The sequence below is a fragment of the Apis laboriosa genome, unplaced genomic scaffold, assembly GCF_014066325.1.
Source record: "Apis laboriosa isolate Shangri-la unplaced genomic scaffold, ASM1406632v1 scaffold5_cov152, whole genome shotgun sequence".
Classification (NCBI taxonomy): domain Eukaryota; kingdom Metazoa; phylum Arthropoda; class Insecta; order Hymenoptera; family Apidae; genus Apis; species Apis laboriosa.
Window position 1 is genome coordinate 948,251 of NW_025223857.1, and position 25,732 is coordinate 973,982.

Here is a 25,732-nt window from a genome sequence, read left to right on the forward strand (position 1 = left end):
ATACATTGATTAATCAAATTACAAATAACAAATACTTTTCTAAAATTTTATATGGGTAATGTTTTTCATTACAGATTTAGTCATTCATATTTCTGTACTTCGTTTGTTATAATATATATATATTTTTTTTGCTAATAAATAACTATGTTTAAATAAAAGGCAACATTTATTCTATACTTTTATTTATATAAAATAAAGTAAGTATATATTTTCACTTTTTCACTATTCAATTCGAATTAAATGCTTCTTTTTTACATTAGTGCCAATAGATAGATAGATAATGAACAAATGTCACTAGATAAAATTTTATATAATTGATACTTACTTTTATATTTAACATAAAAGAAATTTAATAAATGTGTGTAATCGAATTAATATACAAGATTTAGAATCTTTAATTTGTTTGAATATTGTTAATATTATTATTTATTTAAAATAATTATGTTTGGATCAGTCTTAAATATCCGCCATTGAACGGGCACAGTTCTAAACCGGTGAAGAAGGTGCGCGCTCGAGATCTTTCAATATACAAACACCGTGGTTCTGTTCGCTGTATTCCACGCCATGACTAAAATTTGTTGGAAGAGTAGGAGTGCAGGAGCTGTGACAGGTCAAACGGTGAATAACGAAATTACTTAATGTTTACTCGATAAAAGGATTTCTTGTATCGAACAACATTGACAGATTTATCCTCGGTTCTTTATTTCTGTTTCGTGAATTATTGTTAGCGGCGAAGATTTGCTATTTTCGTAGGAACTGCAGAACTTAGAAGACAAGAGGAGAGCAAGCGCAGAAACTAAAAAGAATGGAGGTTGGTTATGATTAATTATTTCGAAATTAATACCCATATGATCGATAACACTGTATATTCTGGAAACGCGATATACATACCCTGTGTCATCTTACTCTTGAAAAAGGAAACATCTATTGTTGTTTCTAATATATTTGTTATTTTCATTTTAATTGGATAATAAATTGGATAATTAATTATAGAATACATGCATATTTCTCTTGCGTTTTATTTAGCAATATAGTAACTAGTTTTATTATTCTTAATTAAATGAAATCCTTATAATTTACTTATATATTTATATTTGTTAATATTTATATTTGTATAATATATAATATAGCGCAATAAATAATTAATATTAGTTACATTAAAAGATTATTTAATCTCATGAAAATTAATAATATTTATACATATATATTTATATATATAGTATTTTAATAATAAAATGAATAGTGTTTATTGTATATATAATAAATATTATTCATATTTTGTATATCTCTTTGAATTAATGTCGATCCTCACATATATACACACATATATACACATATACAATATATTTTTATACTTTATATTTGTTTATAGGTAGATGAATGTTCAGCTGGTGGTGATAGTGGGGCTGAAGAAGATGAAGATGATGCATCTTCTCATGGATCTAGAAGTAATAGTAGTACTAGCAGTATCAGTGGAAGTAGTACTTCAACTGATAGTGGAGATGATAGTGGAGATGAGCATGGTACAAGTGGCACTGAAAGTCATAGTTCTGGTGAAGAAGATGAAGAAGAAAATGAAAATACAGAATATTCTGTTAAAGCAGAAAGTCCAGATACTCTGGTACTGCTTAAAATTTCATTATACAAATTATATAATTTTTTTATTAACAATATTTTTATTAACAAAGATTTCATTTTTAGAAATGGGAAACATGTATTGCTGCAAACACTAAGATAAAATTACCACAAGATCTTTGTGAACATGCAGCTATTTTTAAAGAATTTCTGGATTATCCTTATATTTGGAGTGAATGCCTTAATGAAAGTCAAAAAGATACTTTGTGCAACTTTTTACCAATTTTTCCAAAGGATTGTGATGTAGAAGCAGAAACCAAGAAAACTTTACGCATGTTATTTGAACATGAAAATCACAGGTTAAAAATAACAAATCATTTTTAATAAATTTTCAGAAATTAAAAATTATTTTAATTCAATTTTTTATATTTATTTAATTTAGATTTGGTGTGGCACCTCTAGATGCATTTCAAATTCATTTGTCTGCTGGTCATTATCGACCAGATATTAGAAGAATGTGTAGCTTGGTACATAAGGCACAGCAAAGAAGATTGTTATTTGAAGAACGTAAACGATCTTATGAATTGGCCAGTCAATTGTTAAAATCCAGAGAAAGCTTGTTGTCTAACGCCTACAAACAAGGTTTCTGTCAGCCGACGCAACGAACGATGTCAAAAATACACTGGAGGAAACCAAAACCTGCTATGGGTAAGTTAAGCTACTGCTGTGATTAATTGTAAAAAATTTTCTGGCTGTTTATACTTCCCCCACACTCCAGCCGTTTGGCAGAGAAGTATGTAGTAACTTCCGAGGGACAATACTAACAAGCAATGAACCGACAGTTGAAGAGAAAACGCAACTGCGCTATTTGGAGGAACTGAATGCACTGAGGACAGAGCTTGGAGCAAGCACAAAGTTAGCGACCGATACAACATCTGAGAACGAGGAGAACTATCCCCACTATCAAATGTCTGGAGCTAAGCAGAAGAAGAAGAAACGTTCTCTCATGGGAGCCCAAGGACTGTCCATTCGAGGTTTGCAAATAAATCACGAGGATGAAACTATTCGACCTGTTTTCTCCACGCTGCAACGAGCAGAATATCCTACGAATAGATCGTTATTTATTCGTGAACAGACGGAGGAGATGTATCGCGAAATGCTACTTGAACATAAAAAAAGAAGAGCTCGGCGAGATGTATGTGAAGTAATTTTTAAATATATGTGAATAAGAATTTGGATGTTATTAAAATGCTAATGTTTATTATGTTTCTCTAGATACATCCAGAATTAAATACACAAGGTATTGCCCTTGCCGATTTAACTCAAAGAGCACAAATTGGACAGAAACACAAATTATTAATCGGTCCTTCTATACGTATCACTCCAGCAAAGAAACGAATAAAATTGGAGCAATCACCACTTTGTCCACCAGTACCAAGATTAACGAATTCTAATTCGATAAAACACGAAAGCGATAATAGTGATTATTCTCATACAACAGATGAAAACAGACATTCCAGTACATTGGATATTGATCATAAGATGTTAACACCAATTAAATCAGAACCTATAGATGCATACGAGATGCATCAAATATCCAAGAAAAAATTAAGTCCTGCTACACCAAAAGGTAGCAAATGTTCTATGATAACTACTCCAGAAATAAAAAAAGAAGTGGAAGATATGGAATATGATGACATAAAAACAGAACTTAGTACAGGAATGAATGATGATATTCCTCCAGAAACAGAAGAAGAAGAAGAAAACGATAAAAAGCTTGATTTAGATAGCATTGATATGATGCAACTCCCTATACAACTTGATGATGGAATTGACATATTGGACGATGTAAAATGCGAAGATGAAAGAGTTATATCAATACCAGATAAAGAAATTACAGTTCCAAGTAATGAAGAAACTATTGATATCAACAATGGAGCAGAATTAATGCAAGAAACACATGTTTGTTTTTTTTCGCTATTAAGAGATGCGTTCACCTCAAAAGGTGAATATAGAATGAGTACAGGAGAAATGAAGGAAGCTATTACACAGTGGCAAGGAAATCCTATTTCGCCGTTAAACGATTGGTATTCTTTAGCATCTTCTTGGCCAGCATTAGTTCCATTAGCTTTGGGATTTTTAGCTGGTGAGCTCACATATTCTCAAGAAATAGGTGATCGACAAGAAAGAGAGTCAGAGCTTGTTCCTTACTTAGAAAACAAAGGAAATGGAGTCTATGCGTGGATTGGTGCTGGACGAGATTCAGACTCTCGTCTATTGGACTTGTGTACGAAATTTTTAATGCACAAAGATTCATTAGGCCTATCAACTGCAACTAGCACTTGTTCTCTAGCAGTTACAAAGCAACAAAATCAAGTGCCTCTAGCTAATAACAGCAATGTTAACAATAATTCTGGAAGTGGAAATACAAATTCAAGCGCCAGAGATTCTAGCCCAGCAATAGAATCGATCAGTGTCGACAGTGGATCCATTAATACTGTTGCAGAATGGGAACCACCTCGTGCGCTATGGCCCACAGAATGGAAAGTTCGACCATCTACGATGGAAGAACGAGAAGAATTTAGGAGGCAAGAGCGTATGCGTTACGCTGCACCTCATAAAGCATTTACATATAGAATGCATGGTTATGCCTCTGTTGTAGGTCCAGTGAAAGGCATTTATCAACATAATGTTGGTATGTTCGATTGTACAATTTTTTATTAAAATATATATCATATATAAGAAATCACCATATATATATATATGGTATACATGTATATATGTATATATGTATATATTATTGAATTCTTGTAATAGCTTCTGGTTTAACCAAGGCTCGCGGACACTCATTATTAGTAGCAGACAGACCAAATTTTGTGACGATCTTAGCCTTAGTCAGAGATGCTACTGCAAGGCTTCCCAATGGTGAAGGAACTCGAGCTGATATTTGTCAGTTACTAAAAGATTCCCAATACATTCGAGAACAAACAGAAAGTGATGATAAAGAAGGATATTTACATTCTGTAGTATCTGGAGCTTTAGACAGATTGCATTATGAAACAGATCCCTGTGTACGGTATTATCCACGACGTAAGGAATGGCTATATCTTCATCGAGCACGTTCAGAATCAGAATTTGGTTTGTATTTATTAAAAAGATTCCTTATTTTTATATTTTATAATATATATATTTTCTTTTTATAGAAATGTATCATCAACAATTGCAAGGCGTTGCAAAGAATAAAAAAAATGTTGGTAGCATGTCTCGAAATAAAGCTCTTCTGCCAGTCATAAAACCTGCTAATGTTAACAAAGAACAATCTCCTAATAGTACTAAAGAAACGACACCTAAAAAAGAAAGAAAAACTGCAACTACTACCCAACCTGTTATTTCAAGGTAAATTTCAAATTTTGTTTTATAAGAAGAGCTTTAAATGATATTTTTATTTATCTTTTTTCTTTAGCAGAAAAGAACAAAAGAAAAGTGAAGAGAAAAATATCAATGATCATTCCATTTCTACGGAACAATCTGTTGTAGTTACGAATGTAACAACAACAATTAATACGCCTACAACTTCAATAATTTCCATGTCAGGGACCACTGTTCCAATTACGTCTCTTCCAGCTTCTTCAACTTCTATTAATAGCATTACTGTAGAAAAAGATGTAATTAATGATGTGAAAGCTCAAATTACTACAAACACTCCAGCAAAAAAAGCAACTAATATTGGTGGAAAACCAGTTGCTGTTGTAAAAAGTAGTGCTCAGAGTTTGTTACAATCAAATCAACAACATTTTCCACATCATCAAATTCAAGTATCAACATCTGCTGGTCTACAGACTATTAGATTATCTGGACACTCTGTTTTACATTCTGCTCAATCTGTGGTAGCTAGCAGTGCTTCTAATGTGACGAATGTAACCACAAATTTAACTACCATATTACCTCCTGTTAAAGTTCAAAGTCAACAGCAATCACAACAATCACAGCAACAACAACAACAACAAACAATAGTAACTAATCAAGCAGGAAAAAGTATTTTGCAAACTGCTAATATAAAACAACAATCTCCACAACAACATGTACTACCTGGAAAAACTTTGTTAGCTTCTCAAATAAAATTGGTTAGTCCAGGACAAATTAAATCTCTTCTCACAGGTCATGGACTTCAAGGCCAAACAATATTTATTAAACAATCGCCGTCTAGTAATCAGTCACAGCAAATACAACAACAACAATTAAAGGTACAGTCGTTTGAATAATTCATCAACTTGTATTTTATTGTCGTATTTTATTTTATATAATCTAATATATTCGTCTTCTTTTAACAGCAACAACAACAGCAAATTCAACAGAGAGTTGTTACTAATCAGCAACAATCGATACAAACATCTGGTATGCAGCGCATAATTGCGCAGATAGGAGGAAAACCAATTGCAGTGCAAATTCAACAATCACCGCATCAACAGCAACAACAGCAACAACAAAAGATATTAGCAAAGGTTTTAACTAGTTCTAATAGTGGTCAACTTATTTCAGTAGAAAATCTTCTTGCTCAGAAAGGATTGAAATTGGCGACTACAACTAGCCATGCTAATCAACTTAATAGACAAGGAAAACAAGTCATACAAACTCAATATCAAGTATGTATTTTAAATCAAATTTTTATAATGTTCAATTCAAAAATGAAGTTTTATTCAAAATTTTCAATATGATTTTTTTAGGTAGTGTCACAAGCACAGACTTCTTCGGGTCAATCAAAGATTATAGCTAGTACACAACAGCAACAGCAATCACAACAAGCACAAACTGTACGAATGGTAACGGCTCAATTAGCTGGAAAGCCAATAGTTTTAGCAAGTGGCAACAAAAATGTAGGAGTTGGAGTAAGCAACAGCGGAAGTGTAGTTCTCGGAAAACAACAACCATCACAACAACAGACACAACAACCTATAATTTTACCGAGCCAATTACTCAATATTAAAACATTGCATGGTTTAAAAGTGATACCGACTCCAGCTGGATTAAAAACCACAGGCGCAGCGGTATATGCACGAGTTATTGCTCCAACCACTATAACTTCATCTCAATCACCGGGAAATCAACAACAGACTATCCAAACACAACCTTCAAGAAATAATACTTACAGTACACCTTGACAGATTTAATGTCATTTTCTTTTTCATTTATCCTCATTCACAACTTATTTTAATCTCCTGTAGTTTAAAATTTTAAGGGAGGAACATACTATTTATGTGCATAGAAAAAAGGAAATGAAATGTAATAAAAGTTAGTGAAGCTCGTACATAGAATTACATTTTATGTTACATATTATATTATTTAGATTCGGCGAAATTAAAAAAAAAAAGGAAAAAAAAAATCGTCCAGTTTATTCGACACGCTGACAGGGATCAAGGCACGGAGTTTACATCAAGATACTTGAAATGAGAACAGACGAAATTTTTTTTTATAAGTGTCGAATTATTTACAAATGCATGGTACGATTTTAAATACAAAAAAACACGTTTCTTCGTTCTCTTGTATCAAGAAGATTCTTGGCAGCGTTGCATGTAACGCATTAAATAAAACTTATTACATAATAGTATGTTATTTAAATTATTTTTTACAGATTCTCTTTATGTATCATTTTTACATTGTAGGAAACTCTATACTTATGAAATACTTAGGTAGCAACAGCCACCACGTCTTTGGTCCGTTTTTTTATGAGAGGATATCGATTTAAAAACATTGTGACAATATCAATTTATGTACAAAATTTTACGAAATACGTAGTAGTCATAGAAACACAATACAAATAAAGATACAACGCAATTTACATTTATAAAATTAAGAATATACAATGTCTATTAATCCGATATCCTTTTTTGCTATAGCATCAATTTATACTTCCTAAAAAAGAAAGTTCGCGGAACTATGTTCCTTCCGAATTTCGTATATCTTGAAATATGTCTATTAAATTATTTACACCTATCAAGTATCCATCTTCATGGTTTCCTACTTTCCATTCGGCATCATGATGAATCCTTGGTAAATGTTGAGGCAGAGGTAATGTTTTTGCAAAATCAATCATCCAAATGCCGGCATTTTTGGTGTCATGAACAAACAACAAACTAGATCCGACGACCTCATGTGAAGCAAAAAATGGTGATGCTTTCAGTGTGGCCCTAATCGCTTTTAAACGTTGAATATATTTGGATACTGCATGCGGATAGCCTTCGACAAAACGCCTTAATGCCTCCGTAACCTAATACAATTTTAAAATAAGATTATATTCGATTTATATTCAATTTGATTTATGCTTAACAAACCTGTTCTCGACTTCTCGTCGTTTTAAAATCTTTTGACGAGCCTCCGTGTGCAAGTTTAATACCTTCCACGCGGAAACCTAGTGTTGCTGTACTAGAGATCGTTTCACGCCAAACCATATACCTTGGTTTTGTTACTCCTTGCACACGACGTTCCTCAGCACTCGGTGCGGTTGGATCTACTTGTACCATTTTTTCATACATATCTTTTCGTAACTGCAACGACAAATCACAAATTTTTTGTTTCAAAACAAATGTTAGATAAAAATTAGATGATAATTAAAATTTTATTTTATCAATTGAATTTTAATGATACATAATCTTGTTATTAATTGATATTAAATATTACCTTAGGTCTTTCCTTCGCTTTTGCAAGCTCTGATTCTAGATATGTCCTAACTCCAACTTTACAGTCCATCACACAAGGATGTTCAAAATCTCCAAGAAGATCCTGCAGTTGCAAGTAAGAGGATACTACGGTCTTTTTGATTACAGAATCACTAGAACCATCTTTCTGATGAGTTTCTTCTGAATTAGTTTCTTCGACGTTACCTTCTTCTACATCTTTTACATCTAAAACACCTTTGAATTCTGGAACGTATGGCCTTAATATGTCATTCATTAACAAACGAAAACAAGCTTCTTCCTGAGGGCAAAGCTTTTTTAAAATTGTTCCTGGAGTAGGTCCTGCTCTGAAATTTCCCTGATGACCTGCTAATTGCACCTAAAATTATATGTTATAATATCAAATTATAAATGTTATTTTATTTATATAGTTGTTTGTTTAAAATTGTTTTATTATTATTTAAAATGTAGTTATATTATGTTATATTAAATTATAAAATTAATAATAATTTTAATTAATAATTATAAGATATTATTTAAAAATTTTGAGAAATTTTTAATTGATTTTGAATAGTTTAAAATAAAAAACTTATATACCCATGGATATCGTTGTTTCTTGTAGGTTTGAAAAAAGGGTGTCCAATGGACAATGTTTCTAAGTTTTCTCCATCCTGATGACTGAAAAAAATTTAAGAACAATTATCATTAAAATAAATCTTATCTTTTTCGTTATTGATATCATTCTTAATAATTATTTACGGAAAATAATAATTTTAAGAAACTTTATTGCTTTATAAAAAAATATATTTATTTAAAATTTTTCTTAAAGAAATTTATTTTAAAGATCATTCTTTCCCGTTGTTACCTTCGGGATCTTTTTTTCGTTCGATTTATCCGTGTAATCTGAATCCCATTCAGAACTTAAATCATCACCACTACTGCCTTCTCCCCATTCCAAATTAATTTGAGGAACTTCCAACAACCTTAAATATTGTTGGTATCCTGAACAATTTTCCAAGCAAACTTCTTCTCTATTACTCTGATATTTAGAACATTTATCACACTTGAGATTTCTTTTGTAACTGTCAATTCTATCATTTCTTAATATTTTTACATTATCTAAACTCTTCTTTCTTCTTTTCTTTTCTTCAAACTTCAAACAAACATTACTTTTTTCTTTATTCTCACATTCAAATAAATCATTTCGCAGTCTGTCAACTATGGAATTTTCTTCTTTTTTACAATTATCATCTATTTCTTTAGAATTATCAGATTCAATTTCCAATTGATTTAATTTTTCAAAATCCTGATTACAATGATGATTATTCTTGGATTTTTCTTTATTATGATCCTGAGGTTGTGAAGCCAATAATGATGGTGATGGGCTTCTAGAGGAAGATGGCGAGCGACGATCGACGATACTCGAGGAAAATCGCCTCGAATACCTTCTGCTTCTCGACCTAATGATCTTTCTTTGGCTCAACGACTTTCTGTCGCATTCATCCTTGTCCACACAATCTTCCAACGATTTTGTGCAAATTACTATTTTCGGTATCGTTATTCTGTCATAAGTCTTCTGCATCTTGGACTTGATTAATAATAACAAGATTTATACTTAACAAACTGAAAATCAATTATTTAACGAAGATCTAGCATGAGAAAGATAATTTCGAAAATAAATTGAATGATTTTTATTCATAATTATAATATTGAATGTAAGCAACATGTCCTCGTATCCCAAATTGGTTGCTAATGAACCACGCATGAATAAAAATTCTCAAAGGCTTTCACGCTTTCGTTTGAAGAAAAATAAAATTATTATCTTTCTTTTCTTTTCAAATTACATGATTCTTCCAAATATTTATTTATCTTCTAGAATTCTCTTTCAAAAATTTTCTTTGTAAAAATAATTTCAAATTTTTTCAAAATTTCTTTTACAATTTCTTTTTTAATTTTTTTTAAAACAATGATATAATTTTCTTCAAAATTTTTCCGCGAAACTTTTCAGGATTCTTTTCAGAAATTCTCTCAAGAAAAATATATTATTCTTTTTGAAAAAATTCTTTCCATCTCAAGATTTCACTGACAAAAAAATAGCGTGCCTCCCGGTGATTATTACCAATAATCGTCGAAACACTTTCTCTCTTTTTGGCCAGCCTTTATTCCATGAACGCGGCCACTATCATTATTCACCTGGCAAGAAGAAGAAGAAAGAGTCGTTCCACGCGGCTCTCGTGTAATTGGTAAGCGGTTCGACACCAGTTAATTATCTTAATGACGAGCTGCGACCGAATCGAGACACCTGGATCGACTGGTAGCCGTCCACCCACGTCGAGGTCTCTTCCTTGGGCCGAAGGAAGGCAAGCTTGGAAAGCGAATCGACGCGTGTGCCACTTCTTTTATTCCCTCGTCACGTGCTCCACGATTGTTACGAATAATTTCTCTCTAATATATTTGTTATACATTGATCATCTCAAATCACTTTGACTTTTATTTAATTTCTTATTTTTTTTTTTTATATTTTATATTTTATATTTTTTTTATATTTTATATCAATGAGAAAATAAAAGATTGATTTTTAGAACAATGGAAGAGTATTTATTAATATAATGCCTATCTTGTTTTTTAGATAAGAATGGCAATTAAAATCTATTTAGAATAAAACTTTGTACAAATTAAAGAAATTATTTTGATCCTCAAAAATTCTTTCCTTGTCTTCCTCTTTCTTCTTCATGTCTTTTTTTTTATACGACTTCTTCTATTTCTTTTATTAAATCACTAATTTAACGATTCACACTATCTTTTGGTTTAAAAATATATACACAGATTCATTTCCAATTTTAAGATTTTCAAATCGCACTAGAAAGTCCACTTTCAATTTCATCAATCAAATCAAAGAGACAGAATTTTATAATAATAACTGTTCAATCGCTACAGAGATGAATCACCGCACAGTTACATTTTTTGAATTTCGATGCGTCTTCCGTGTAATCGTCGCCGTTGTTTACGTTCCACGATCGCTCGATTACGTAATATCGCTTAAAAGCAAACGTGACGTTTTCCAGTCGCGATACATCCACACACGTCCGCCCAAGCGTTCCGCTTCGAATTCCTCGCGTAGTTTGCGTGCTTCTTGCGACCTCTGTCTTTAAAAAAATTATCACAATTGCATGAATGGATCAATTGATATCTGAGAAAAATCAAATTTAATTTTTTCTCGAATTTAATTTGGGATATGTTATTAATTTGTTCAAATTGAAATTTCTAATATTTAAATTTTTCTTATTTTTCACTTTCAATCAAAAATCGAATTAGCTATTTGTGTTTTTAATTTTTTTCAAAGATTAATCGTAAATCGAAATAAAATAAATAGTGTTCATTGTTCACTACTGGCTTTCTTGGTTAATTGCTCAAACATACATGGGATACACGTGCTTCACTTCTATCAGTTCTTACTTACGTAAGGGGAAACTTGGACAATATTTCAAGATTATCCCAACGATAATTGTTCTATGTGGTGAATGTTATCGCGTGTTTACTTTAAGGGATTTCCGTTTGTGGTTTGTGGCACATATAATTGTTACTATTTTCTCACGAATATATGACGCAACAATTCTTCGATAATTTCTTCTTATTCTAAACATTTAATTCAATTTATTTCTTGATTTTTTTGCGAATCACAAACTTGCAGACTAACTATTTTAAAGTTGATTCGAGCATAGAAGATGATTGTCGTTAGAAACATCTCACTTCAAATTTCTTCTTTCAGAGAAGTTTCACCAATTTCCACCACTTTTTAATAATTTGACACTTCTTTCAACACGATAAATCACAATTATCTCAAATTTCCTTTTCTAACTCGTTTCCAAATCTCTTTTCATTTCCAACAGCAATACCTACAACCAATTGTTATTTTACGTGTAAATTTGATCATTGAACAAAAGATCGTTGTGATATTTATAGTCTGAATATTTAATGAAATCACAATAGATAAGAATGACAAATTTTACTCCCTGATGTTTATAAACTGGTTACTTAGACGAGTTAAGTAACTTTTTCCAAGACACAAATTAAATACGATTCGAGGATAACGCAGTCGACTCGACAACGATCGAAATGCGTCATCGACTAATTAACTGACGCTTGCTAGCGTCATTAGCATAATTATCAGGAGTGGACAAAACGTTGGGGCGATTCAGAGGTCGGCGGGCCTCCACGGTTGACCGGAAGTCGATGTTCCTCGCGGTGTTTTGCGTTTTAATGATATTTTTAATGATTTAAAATAGCATGTGTGTTCATAAATCATTCAAATATATTCATATGTATGTCAAATATATTCATATTTATATAAATCATATATGGAAGAACAAGCTCGACTCATGATAATTCTTATTTTATTCAGATGATTTCAGAATTAATAATCCTTTTTGATTTTCTTTCAAAAAGTATCTTGATTACATTGCATTAGAGTGTATAATATAAAAACATGTAGTTTTTACATCTTGCAGGAATTAAGCTAAAATTTTCCAAGCATATACAAAAAAAAAAAAAGAATACAAGAATAGGAAAAGATTATGTCGCGATAAAAATATAAAATTAATTGTTATTTTTCATTGGATTTTTCACGGATGTACACAATGCATTCTCCTTCTTCCTCTCAATTCCTCTTCGTTTCTTCTTCGTTCTTCGTTCTCTGTACGTCCACGTATGTTACTTGTATTATAATCAAGCGCAAATAATTTTGAAGAATATTTCATTCAATTTCACGCGTTTAAAGATACACATTGAACGATAAATTCGTGTATTTTCGCGTGTCTCTCGTCGGTTGCACAACGATCGCGTAGAAATTGGGTCTCCGTGCTCGCGTGACATTTATGGAAATTTTACGATATTCATACACGCTTTATATATGAAAGTTATGTGCGCCTCCATCTTCTTGTCTTCGATGTCCTCCGTTTCTTTTGAAACGTTTCGTTCTCTCTTTCTTTTTTTTTTTCAAGACAAATATCCAATAACAATATGTGCTTTATCTTTTTAGAATCACGGCTTGACCCATGAAAGATATCTTGGATAAAATCTGGAATTTTTTGTACAAAAGTGTTAGTAAAGGAAAGATAAAAGAAAGAAAAGTATTAGAATTTTAAAGAGAAATGAACACGAGAATGAAAATATTCTATATATAGGGGAATATATGGTGCCTTGCCTTTCTAGGGTGTTTTTTGTTAAAATTTTCAAGTGGCACGACTTGAAAAGGATCGAGAGCAATAAAATTCAGGAAAAACTGGATCGAAGAAGAAATAAAGAAGCGAAGAAACGAAAGCGAGAAATCCTTGACCCAGATACTATCCGTTGAAAAAATATTCGATAACAGGGTCCAAGGCTTGTGCGTCGTGAAAATCACTTGGATTGGTAAAAAATGGACAATTAAATGGCAACGTGGCAATGTCTGGATAATAAATTTCATTTGCACACGAAAAACGAAATTAAGATAACTTCGACCTAAATAAGAAACGTTATGAGAATCAATTGTACATGAAAAAATATATTCAAAAAGTTAAGAAAAAAAAAAAAAAAAAGAAGAAAAAAGAATTTCCGCTATTGGCAAAAAAAAAAAAAAAAAGAAAAAGATTGTAACATAGCATACCTATCCACGCCTTAAAAGTACTTTTGCGTCAGTAGCCGCTGATTTACGTCACGAATACTATTCAACTCTCAAATTTTGCATTCGAAAGGTGAAGTATATCTTGAAAAATAATACACCGTGAATTTTTATCGTACTTTCGTATCGAACGAGGCAATATCGTTTTTCTAAATTTTCATCAATTACAGTTCGATACATATCGAAACTACACTCGAAATTATTTAAAAATTACTCGTAAAATTATTCGTACTTGACGATCTTTTTTGCTTGGAGATGATCCAATGTTCACTCGAAGCTTGAAAAAATTTTTCAATTTAATTGGTTCAGACGCGTGAAAATTCAAAAGATTATAGTCGGCATTCCTCTTTTGAAGAAAACTAGAACGCAATCGAGAGGCGATCGAAGGTGGCCGATTAGGTAACATATGAGATCGAAAAGGGAACGGCCGTTAATTGAGGCTGCACTACCTCGTTGGGACCATGCTTTGATGGAATTGCAAAAACTCGATGAACTTCGAAGAAAAAATAGCTGACTGACAGGCCTCCATAGGAGGGAATTGGTCAAGAATTTAGATCTGTGTGTTCATCGATCGAGACGAACGAATCGATTGGTCAATCGATTCTCTAATCGATCATTCGACTGTCGACGAGTCTATATTTAATTACCCGTCGAATATTCCTAGGCATACGAAATGGAAGTGAAAACGATATCGATCGATTTCGAAAGTAAACTTCTCGATTGTGAATCGAAAAAGTTCTTCGAGGCTTTTCGATATATTATAAGGAAGACATATTAACGAATGATAAATGATCGAATAAATTTAATCGCGAAATAATACGATTAAAGTTTCTTTTTTGTCGTTTTTGATCCATTGTTGATTAAATTCTCTCTAACGTGATTAATTGTTAGAAAACTAGTGTCTTCTAGTTAAGGTATGATTGAGAGTCTCCGACATGTTTACACAGCAAAGAATAGACGATAATTAAAAAAAGTGCGGAATAGAGGCAAGCCTCGAGGAAAGAATTAATTGTAGGAAGACCGTGCGAGCAGAAATTATGTTAACAGAAAAATATCTCGGTTATAATCGCTACATATAACACATGTAATTATTTTATTATTACAAAATTCAATCAGAAATTGTTTGGCTAAAAATTCGATGAAAACTAATTACATTTTCCTCTTTCTTTTTTATACCAAATTCTAACCTTGTTCTTCAAGAAGAACTCGAAAGAATTTTTGTTAAAAAAATAAAGCTATTTACCTTTTTTCTACCAACCACAGATGGATTACGTTGATAGTCATCAACGATTCCCAGCAAACAGTCGTCGCATTTGCAATAAATATTTCCACTAGATGTTGAATCACTGGATAAAAACGAATTATAAGTACTCGCACTATTTTGACTGTCCATCGAATCCGTTCTTCTCAACAAAATGTTCTTTCTCTTTCCCCCAACTCGGCCATCCGATTCATGAAGATCGTCACTTTCATGAAGATTTTGCTTTTCAATTTTCGCCAGAAGAATCTGTTCCATCAAGTTTAATGTTGGCGGCGTCGATAACGTAGGCGATGCAGGCGTCGTCGAGACGCCGCCTTTTAAATTCTCCACGTTGTTTTTCTTCTCTTGATCCATGTTGATCGAACGACTCACGCTCCTCGAATATAAGTTTCCACTCTGACCTATTATTATTATTATTATTACTCAGAGTTTACGAGATTTTTCCAGAATAAAAATTTAGATTTTTTTTTTTCTTTTTCGCCATCGAGCTGAATACAATTAGGTATATACGTATTTCTAAGAATCAGCAAGGAAATTATCATGGATTATATATATTCCTTGATACTCTGGTTTAGATGTAAAAATTTTTTATTTCGAATCATTAGATTGAAAAAATTGCTTGGATGATCAGTAATTTTCAATTTGAATTTGAATTTTGAAATTCTGAGATTCTCCAGATCCTTCAAAGCGCCTTCTTCATCCTTCTCCGCACGATTTCTAACCTTTTCTCATGGATCTCGGGAATTACCACTTCATTGTTAATTCGAGAAATATAATGGACAAACTTTAACCACTAACACGTATAGTCACTCAGCCTCCAGACTATTAATCCACAGTATCCACGTAAGTAAGATTCGTTCCTTCAACAACGTTTTTCCCATCACTTTTTATAGACTCATCGTCAATCCATGCCAATGACTAGTTCTTCCTTCTCCATCTCACCTTTCGTTTCTTCCTTCGTTCGCGAACTTTTGTCAACTCTTCCTTTTATCTAAAAAAAAATCCAATGCCTTGACGAAGCTTGATCAAAAAAGCTTCGAAGCGAATTAAGGAAAAATCACCAGATCGAGGATCAATTTCTGTGAACCCTATTCATGCTTCGAGAGCCTAGCACACACCACTGCTAAGAGCAGCAATTCTGTCATTCGAAGAAACGCGACCCAACCGATAATTCGATCCATCTTTTACATAACACGATTCCAATTAAAGGTAATTAAAATGAAACAGAGGATAAATGTTCTCGCTCTTCTTAACAAGGGGAAGGATAGATATAACTTCGAGACTTTTTCCTTTCCTTTGGAACAACACACTCTGGAGATATCCTGAAATCGAATCAATTAGCAAATCAATGAAATAATTACAGTTACACAGTGTTTTGACGTTATTAATTGATTAATAATAATATAAAAAAAAAAAGAAAGTAAATAAATTTCATCCTGCGATTCCTTCGAATTTTTCTCGTCTTGAATTGACTTTTCCAAATAATTCGAAATTTTTTTTCGAAAAGGAAAAGGAAAAGGAAAGCAAGGAAGCGAGCAAAATGTTCGGAGGCAGGCCCCGTTGCACAGTTTTCCTCCGAACTGACCTAAATTGACCGCTTCCTGTTACACCGTAGCCTCCACGATATAGCTAGGTTAAATTAACGCATGAAATAGCGACATCTAAATTGATCGTAGTATCGTCCAGGGCCGTTCATATCGTTCTTCTTCTTTCTTTTAAATAGATACTGGAATATTAATACTCGATCCATTACAGGGTATACAGAATTGTAGTTTCGACCACTTAACTTTTCATCGCAAATTTTTCATCAAAAGAAATCATTCGTCGAAACGTAAGTTCTTCGATACACAAAGTTAGAAGAAGAAGTATAATAATACTGGAAGGATTGTAAAAAGAAATATAATTTCTATTTAAATTTAAATTAATGGTAAAGAGAATATTTTAAATGTTTCTTCAATTTTAAATGAATCGTCTAACTGGATAGGAGACAAAGGGTGTTCAATTACGTTCTCTCGATATCGTTTTCTTGCATAATATAACCTATATTCGATTCGTTGATTGACGTAATGTATTTGTTTAGCTCCCTGACCGCAACTACCTTTTCTTGATTAGCTTCGAATGGTAACAATTCGATATTTCAACCTTGCCTCGGAAGTTGTTGTTGTTGTAAATTGTTTCGAATCACTTAAGAAACTGCTGTTCAAGAATTTTGATGAAGCGAAACGTACGAATTGTAAAGTCAGAATTCGTGAAATCGATAAAGATCCTTGAACATAAAAAAAAAACAAATATTAAATCTAAATTTTGATATTTAGAAGTATACTTACGATATAATGAGAGAAATTATTACAATAATATTGCTACCGAAGTAATCAAGACTGAAAGGTTAGTCTCTTTTTTTTATGCTTTTTTCTATATATTATAAGAAATTAATTGCATAATCTTAAATTGTTATTATTTGATTAATTTTCTATTAAGCAACGAATCGATAAATTACCATAAATTTTGAAGTTAAAATGATCTTCAACCGGTATTCATTAAATAAAAGAAATATTAATCGATCCAATATGTAAATAACGTGTTTCGAAAGTAGAAATGAAAAGTAAGAAATTAAAAAAGTATTATTTACTGTTTCGATGTGGAAACATCGATTTTCCAATCAAATTAATCGATAACTCAGCGAAATGAATAATCGAAATGGCGATACGTGAAGATAGATAAGGAGCGTAATGCGACTCCTTAATATTCTTCTCGAGTCGATAAACTATCGAAGAGGAAACTAATCGAAATTGTGAACTGTCATCAAAGGAAGCTCGACGAACACTTCATGTATGCAAAATGGTATTTCGTTCGTATATTCAAATGAAAATTTTCTATTATTCCATTTGTGATTGTGAATTCCTTTTTTAATCGTCTTACGATAAAATCGCAATAATCGATCACTCGCATTTATCGTTTTCTAGGAAATAATATCTGAAGTCTGTTCAACAAAACAAAAGATTGCATAGTTGCATTTCAATTTCTCAAAACAAAAAATGTAATAAGAATAGATGTGTTTAAAATAAGTTTTAATAAAAATAGAAATATAATTCTTATTTTAATTTCGTTAATATAATTTTTAATAGTTTTTAGATAAACAATTAAAAGCTGCATTAAAAAATCTTCACTCAAAGAGGAATCGCATATTCTTTTATTATCTATTAATGATAAATAGAAAATATAATAATTATAATATAATCTATTAAATTTATTATTAAAACAAAAGATATGAAATAAAATAAAAAAAAAAGAGAGAAAAGAAAAAAAAAAGGGAAGAGGGATCAAAATATTCAAGTTTCGATATAATTTTACTTTCCCTCATAAAAAAATCAGATAACATTAATGATCGATGTACAATTCCACGATTGAAGGTAAAGCGAAGTATCGCCTTTTTCGGGTCAGTCTCTGAGAAACAGGCGAACATTTCGAAAGCGAGAGGTCGCAACAGAATTTTCAAGTGCCTGCGATATTATTTTCAGTCACGCTGACGATGTATTATTCATAATGCGTTTGACATAGTCTCTACATACGCGATTCCATCGAACGAATGTCCTGTGACCTTTTTCGTTTTTTTTCGATATCTTTGTACGTACATACGTTAATAAACATATAATCTGATAACTTCATCAACGATCATTCAGAAGAATTTCACAATAATAATATATCATTTTTTTTTAATAAAGTTTTTGAGGTTTCAAAAAAATTCATTAAAAATATTCGATTAATCATCGGAACACTTATCAATATGATAAGAACTAAATAGGTTTGAAGAAAAAATTGAAGAATTCTGAAGAATTTTTAATTCTTTAAAAACTGATGTTAGTTATTTGAAAGAAAAAGTTTGATCGAATAATGATCTAAAAAATTTAGAAAATATTGAATATTGAAATATTGTTAATATTGAAGCCACAAATGTTTTTTTCGCTGTTTCTATTATAAAGAATAATTAAAATGAAAACCAAAGTTAAACACCTGTTTTTATCTATTTATCGATTTATTGATTTATGAATCTATTTATTCATCTGATGATTGTTAAATATCATTAAATTCTTCGAGTTGTTTTTTTGAGTTACCTCAAAGAAAGTATATATATATAAAAATAATATTAGAATTAAATTCGAACCAAGTATTTAATAACGATGAATCTTATTTTATTTTTTAAAATATTTAATAAAATTTAAGATGTATGTTTGAGTTATTTTAAAAATATCTTTTATCTCTTGTATGAGATCGTAATCACTCGAACTATTAAATATCATAAATCATTAAAAATGACGAAAAGTTTACAAATACCTTACGATAATCGATATTCTTATGAAATATCTCCTTAAGATTACAATCTCCTTCAAGATCAATTTTTAACAAGTTCACCAAATGTTTTTTGCACTTTACGTATTGACGAAATCGATGATGTTTCCTCCTCACATGTATCAACACACGGGTATAATTATTACTGCACAAAATCTTCATTGCAAGCAAAGAAGAAAACGTTGAGTCGCATAACTGCTTTTGCAGCGTATAAACGAGAAACTGACTGATTATTCACCGCTGATTGCTATGACTATCAAGATATCGCTGTTTGAATGTTTTATCACATAACAATTTTCTGATAAATTTTTGTCTCATAAAATAAAAGTTTTGATTTTTATCTGATGACAACCTGATGAATCAAGTTTAGTACAAACAAAGTTATTAAGATTCACTAGACGACATCTATGTGAAAAATCTATACAAATACACATATTTTACCTCTTTTGCTTTCTCCCTCCCTGAAAACTGATTGTTTCACAGATTGTTATGTGGTCCAGAATGAAAAAATAACATCACGAGAAATAACATAATTTTCGTTCGACAATTTCAAAAAGAAAATTTTTTGTTATATATAAAAAAGGAACAATTCTGATTACTTTAGAAATTTAAAATTTTACAGAGATTCTTTTTTGTAACAAAAATTTTGTAGAAAAGAAAAATTTCTAGAGTTTCTGGACTTCATTGAAAATAATAGCATAGGTTGAAAATGATCCTCCTTTCTTTTTCCTACTGGAATATATATATTGAATCATGTAACGCGTTAAAAATATCCAAAATATCTTCACTTGATTCCAACTATCTCATATACGCATACATAATATACAAGGTTTATTTAAAATCACAATTCACTTCCATCGAGTCGAACAACTATTTCTCCACTTTCACTGAAATTATATTTTTTCTTTCGTAAATACACAGATATCTTCTTTTATCAATCACTTTCTGAATAAAATTGATGAATTGTGTTTGAATGATTCTCTCTGTAATTAGAAATGAATGAAGCCACGACAATATTTCCGATTCATAGCAATTCAGCTTTGAATCCTGAAATCGTGCAGCTCACATTTTGACAATGGCAATGAGCCATTCAATGTCCTATAGCACCGTTGCTGACACTGGCCGACAGATCCCTTGGAAAGCAGTGCCACCGACTGACTAACCGCTATCACTGATTCCAACTGACTGATCCCTATTACCACGGCCAATCGAATTACCACAGCTGACTGAAGAGATGTATTGGCTTACATTTTTACAAGTGAATACGACGAGAATAGAATATGATATTTGAAAGTAAAAATTTCGTCTTTATCGAACACTTTTAAATTGGATTATTTCTTTATGGTTGTTGATGATCTTGCAAAAAAAATTGAAATTGCATCAATGGAGGAGGATGAAAGCTACTTAAAACTGTAAGTGTAAGATAAAAATTTAGAACTAGAAAAAAATATATATTTGTAAAAATTTATAAACAGTAATATTTATGAATTGTTTTTTCCTTTCTATTCAATCAATTACATCACTGATGGTATTTTTAAAATATTGACTTTTTTAAAACATTAAAACATTAATGATGCATTAATGAAAGGATTCTTGATAGAAAATTTATGAAAGTTGATTCAAACCAATCAAAAATTTAATCCAAAATAATCTTCTAATATGAATATTTTATTAATCTTTAATATGAAGATAAATTTAATGAAATATTTAATTATTATAATAAGTGCTATAAGTTACTTTTTTTTAATTATTCAAAAATATATATTTTAAAATTTTAATAAACAAAAAGATATAAAGAAAACAATACCTATAAATGTTGCATTCCATTTTATGTTATATAGACATCGGCGGAATCCATACAATAAATGTATATACACAAAGTGAACGTATATACACGTATATAACGAGTTTGTAAACAGATTGATCCGTATGTTAAATGCCTGAGTTAATAAAGATAAGTATGCATGTACACACAAAAGAAAAGATATGCATAACAGATTCCAATAGTTATATAAAAAATATTCCTCCGATTGTTATAGTCTTACGTGAATCTTAATTCAATTAGAATTTGCAATCAAAAGATCGCTATAATGATTTTTAATAGTATGTATATTTTCCCAAAAATAATTCGAAATCTTTATCTTTTTTATAGTGAAACAATTATTATTTTCCTAAAATAAATTTCAAAGCTACAAAAAGAAATAATTAAAAATAGAAGAATGAAACACTGTTCAAGAAACATAAATATAATAGATAAAACAGATTTTTTTCAGTTCATTAATATTTTCTAAATAGGATACATTATTGAGATGAATTCTGTACCTCTTGACGAATGAACAGTCTATTTGTTCGCAAAGTGGAGCGCAAGAAATATGACATTGCGCAAGATAAATTACGCGCTTGTTCGTGAGAAAACAATGTAACTTAACAGCGATATGACAAATTAAACATAGACTTTTTCTTTTGCTTTAACGTTAAAATATTTATATTTCTGGAATAGAAATACATTTCAGAAACGAAAACATTCGATTTGTATAAATTTTATTTATCCAATTTTCTTTTTCTTGTAATTTATTTATTTCTTAAAATAATAATTAAAATAGTCCTAGCTATTTAATTTTATCGATATTTAATTTAATAAATAAGTTTTTTTAAAATGAAAATAAATTATTGCGTAAAATAAAGAATTAAATATAAATTTGTTTCGAAATTTATGATCGTTCTTCAGTGTTTTTCATTTTTTTATAAAAAATTTACGATGAATAATAATGTTTTTTAATTCTAATACTTACTTTGGAAGATTTGACTGGTTGTAGTTCAACAACGTCTGACTCGTCTCCGCTAAGACTAGATGTAGTGGAACAATCTGAAATTTTTCGTATAGGTGGAATGTCCAAAAGATCAATTTTCGTCTTTTCTTGTAAATTTGAAGAACTTTCTGGTATATATTGTGTAAATTGTTGTGTATTGTGCTTGGAATAATAAATTTCAGTGGAACCCAGGCAAGAATTTCTTCTATTTTCAGATTCATTGAAGTTTCTAAATAATATTTATGTTAATAAACTGTTAAACTCTAATATAAAAGGATAAAGGAATATAAAAATAAATACCTTATAACAGCATTCATAGAATCAAGGCACAAACAACAGGAGTCCGAATGTCTTCTACTACGACAGACTTGTAGGAACTGTGTATTTAAAGATTCACGAATTTCATCACAATCTAAGCAAGAGCAACTGCTTGCTTGGCTAGGAGTACTACTAATCCCTTCATATTTTTCAAGATCAAGATCATTTCTTTCTAGTTTTTCATCCAGATAAGAATAATCAGAATAATCACTGACAACTACACTTGGTGTTCTCCAATATCTAAGTCTTCCATCATTATGATCTGATTCGTTTCCTTCTACCATATTTGAACCATCCCATCCTGGAAAAAGTTTTTCATAAATTTCAACTTATAATATATTCAATTTTTAAAAAATAATTTTTCTTCAATTTATAAATATAAAAATATATTTTGTATGAAAATTTTTGAAAATTCTCTTTAAAAATTCTTAAAATTTTAAATTTCATCTATATTAAGTATAGAAGCATTTATATAATAATAAATAATAAGTTTCAATGGAGGTAAAAAAAAAAAAATTTACGTGTATTTCTATATTTTTGATAGAAAAATTTTAATTATATCATCATTAGACAGATCAACATAGAAAGAATACGTAAGGCAAAAAAAAAAAGAAAAAGGACAATGATGTTGTTGACACAGCACGCATGGTCAAGATTGTGTTTTCAATGAATTCTCCCCTCCTCTTTTAATGTATTAAAAAGAGCAACTAGTGGCATACCATCCTCCTCACCTTTTATTTGATCCTCGTCGCTCAACACAGCACTATCGGAACTATAGCATCTAGTAACACGTAGTTTGTGTCGTTTCTGTTGGTGCGTGGTCAGCGATATATCTTCGTCACTGGCCGCCGTCGAATCGAGACTCCAGCAACGGGCTATCGATCCTTTTCTTCGATCCGAATCCGTCTCAATACCTTCATCATTTGGCGGACTCTTACTTAAAGACCGCATTATCGGTATCCTAATTGTGTCAAATTCGTCGTACGTTTCGTTCTCCTCGACAGGATCAACGATATTCTCTTCAGCATTTTGTTCCTTCTTTGACTTCATCGTAATTTTGTTATTTCCGGCGTTTTTTTCATCGAATAATCGTTCTAAACCTCGCACTAAATCGCATACTGATGAACCGGTATTATTCTCAACCACGTACTGATTCTCCACAATGCCAACGCGTCGTTTTCGTGTAATTTGCGTGTTCGAGGACAATGGGTCAACGGTTTGCTTTCGAGATGAGTCTTCTGTGATAATCGATACTTCTTTTTGCTTTTCACACAACTGTCTTTTTAACAGCTGTCTTAATTGTATCGCTCCAAATGCCAAGGAATGAACGTTATGTCGATCGTTTCGACGAGAGGATATGCATTGTCCTCTCAACAACACTCGGTTGCGCGATATTCGATTTGAAATACGAGAGACACATCCCGCACTGATTCTGAACCAATCGCGGTTGCGGCGTTGATGATAGTAGAGGCCGCCATGTTCGATTCCACGAACCATGTGAGAGCTAGATGGAAGATGTAACTTGATCAACTGACCTGATTTGAATAATAAACCGCAATTCGACTTAAAAAAATTACGATCTTCTGAACTAGTATCATTCTCTTCTTTGTTTCTTCTTTCGTTTATAAGCAAATTTTGAATATATGGAATTTGATTTTTGTCATTATAGAATATACATTAAATTCATAAACTTTGGAATATTTAGTTTTTCATTTAACAAATTTTTCATTATATTACATTTAATGTTGATTTACAATTAATTTACGCTGATGATATCATTTAATATAAATGTTTGACTAAATAAAAAAAACATGATTCGAAATTAAAAAATGTATAAATACGACTTATTACAATTTTTTCATTTTTATAATGACTACCTTTATAATATATTGATTATAATATATTAATATGCTAATTAATTTGCACATATAAAAAATATTATTTGAATTATTATTATTAATTATATATTTATTACATTTTATATATTATATATTTATTTAATGACCTCATTTTATTTCATACATTGGTGACTATACATAAAAATACAAACTACTTTTACTTGTATTTTTCAAGCAATATAAATTTGTTTAATATCATATCATCATAAACTCTTATCTAGTCTCATAATTATACATTATATTTTTTTTATAAAATGATATTTATTTTTTTATTTAGTTTTTCATTAATTTACAATAATAATAAACATTATAATAATCTAATATCTTTGATAATAAATATTAATAATCTGATTATAATGAATATTTTATCAATAACATTTTTACAATCATATATATTTATTTATGCACAAAAGCTATTTTTTTTAAAAAATAGATATCGCAGGAAGAATCAAAGAACAAATTAAGGAACGTATATCCGGGTCGAAGAAATGTGAAGAGAAAGATGCACAGAAGATATGCCAGGGTTGCTTCTTGCTCTTTCGATTGACGTCACAAGTGCGTCATTGGAAGTAAAGAAACAAGAAAGTGCGATAATGATCACGATTGCATTGCAACAACCATAGTGCCCGTTTGATTCTTTCTCTTTCTCGACAATCGGTCCATTATCTCGTCAGTTCAAGTGCCCCTTGGCCACTTGAGCCTATCTGTGCTGCTACTGTGTTTCGTTCGACTCTGTGTTCATTCTACGAAGTAACCATGTACAGAATAATGAGTAGAACAGTGAATTTTTTTTCTATCATTGTCTTCTTTTATCACCCACGCATTATTTTTTATAGATCAAGAACGGTTGTTAATTACACATAATGATAAATATTTACAAAAAGATAAGATTAAAATATAAAATCTGTAATATTTTTTCATTATTAAAGAAAATAAGATTTAATATGTGAGTGAAATTTTAAAGTTTGAAAAAGAATAGTAAAAAAAAAAAAATGATTTCAATATGTATTTTACATTTTTTTAGTTAAAATTATTATTGTAAAATAATAATCATCACTTAATCATAAATATTCATATTTTATATTTAATAAATGGAAATAATAAAATATTTATAAAAAGAAATGATAAAAAGAAATGTTTTTGATTTTTTGTTTGTTTTTTTTTAAATAAAAGAATAATTTTTAAGAAAATTC

General features: G+C 30.7%; 2 protein-coding genes across 3 annotated transcripts; one reads left to right on the forward strand and one right to left on the reverse strand.

Annotated features, from left to right (window-relative positions):
- The first annotated feature begins 402 nt into the window (after positions 1-402).
- LOC122718197 (nuclear factor related to kappa-B-binding protein) lies at positions 403-7,180 on the forward strand. Of its 2 annotated transcripts, none has more exons than XM_043943028.1 (11): positions 403-811; positions 1,373-1,621; positions 1,702-1,934; positions 2,018-2,283; positions 2,418-2,770; positions 2,851-4,270; positions 4,393-4,713; positions 4,779-4,971; positions 5,042-5,819; positions 5,907-6,218; positions 6,300-7,180. In XM_043943028.1, the coding sequence occupies exons 1-11, from the start codon at positions 806-808 to the stop codon at positions 6,732-6,734; spliced, it is 4,566 nt and encodes a 1,521-aa protein (XP_043798963.1). In that variant the 5' UTR covers positions 403-805; the 3' UTR covers positions 6,735-7,180. The 2 variants fall into 2 exon arrangements, with proteins under 2 accessions (XP_043798963.1, XP_043798962.1); XM_043943027.1 differs by having other exon boundaries at positions 404-811; positions 5,039-5,819.
- A 138-nt stretch (positions 7,181-7,318) lies between these two features.
- Positions 7,319-24,346, reverse strand: LOC122718198 (the record flags this gene model as incomplete). The annotated part of the gene is given in 8 exon segments (XM_043943029.1): positions 7,319-7,840; positions 7,905-8,117; positions 8,251-8,625; positions 8,844-8,924; positions 22,306-22,552; positions 22,624-22,942; positions 23,373-24,310; positions 24,312-24,346. Coding segments are annotated over 8 exon segments (2,541 nt in total), but the record flags the coding sequence as incomplete, so codon positions are not given.
- Positions 24,347-25,732: the final 1,386 nt, after the last annotated feature.

Excerpts from the sequence above, each read along its gene's own strand:
- LOC122718197 (XM_043943027.1), top strand. Across the intron at positions 1,935-2,017 it reads TTTGAACATGAAAATCACAG|ATTTGGTGTGGCACCTCTAG; the intron begins GTTAAAAATAAC and ends TATTTAATTTAG. Across the intron at positions 5,820-5,906 it reads TACAACAACAACAATTAAAG|CAACAACAACAGCAAATTCA; the intron begins GTACAGTCGTTT and ends TTCTTTTAACAG.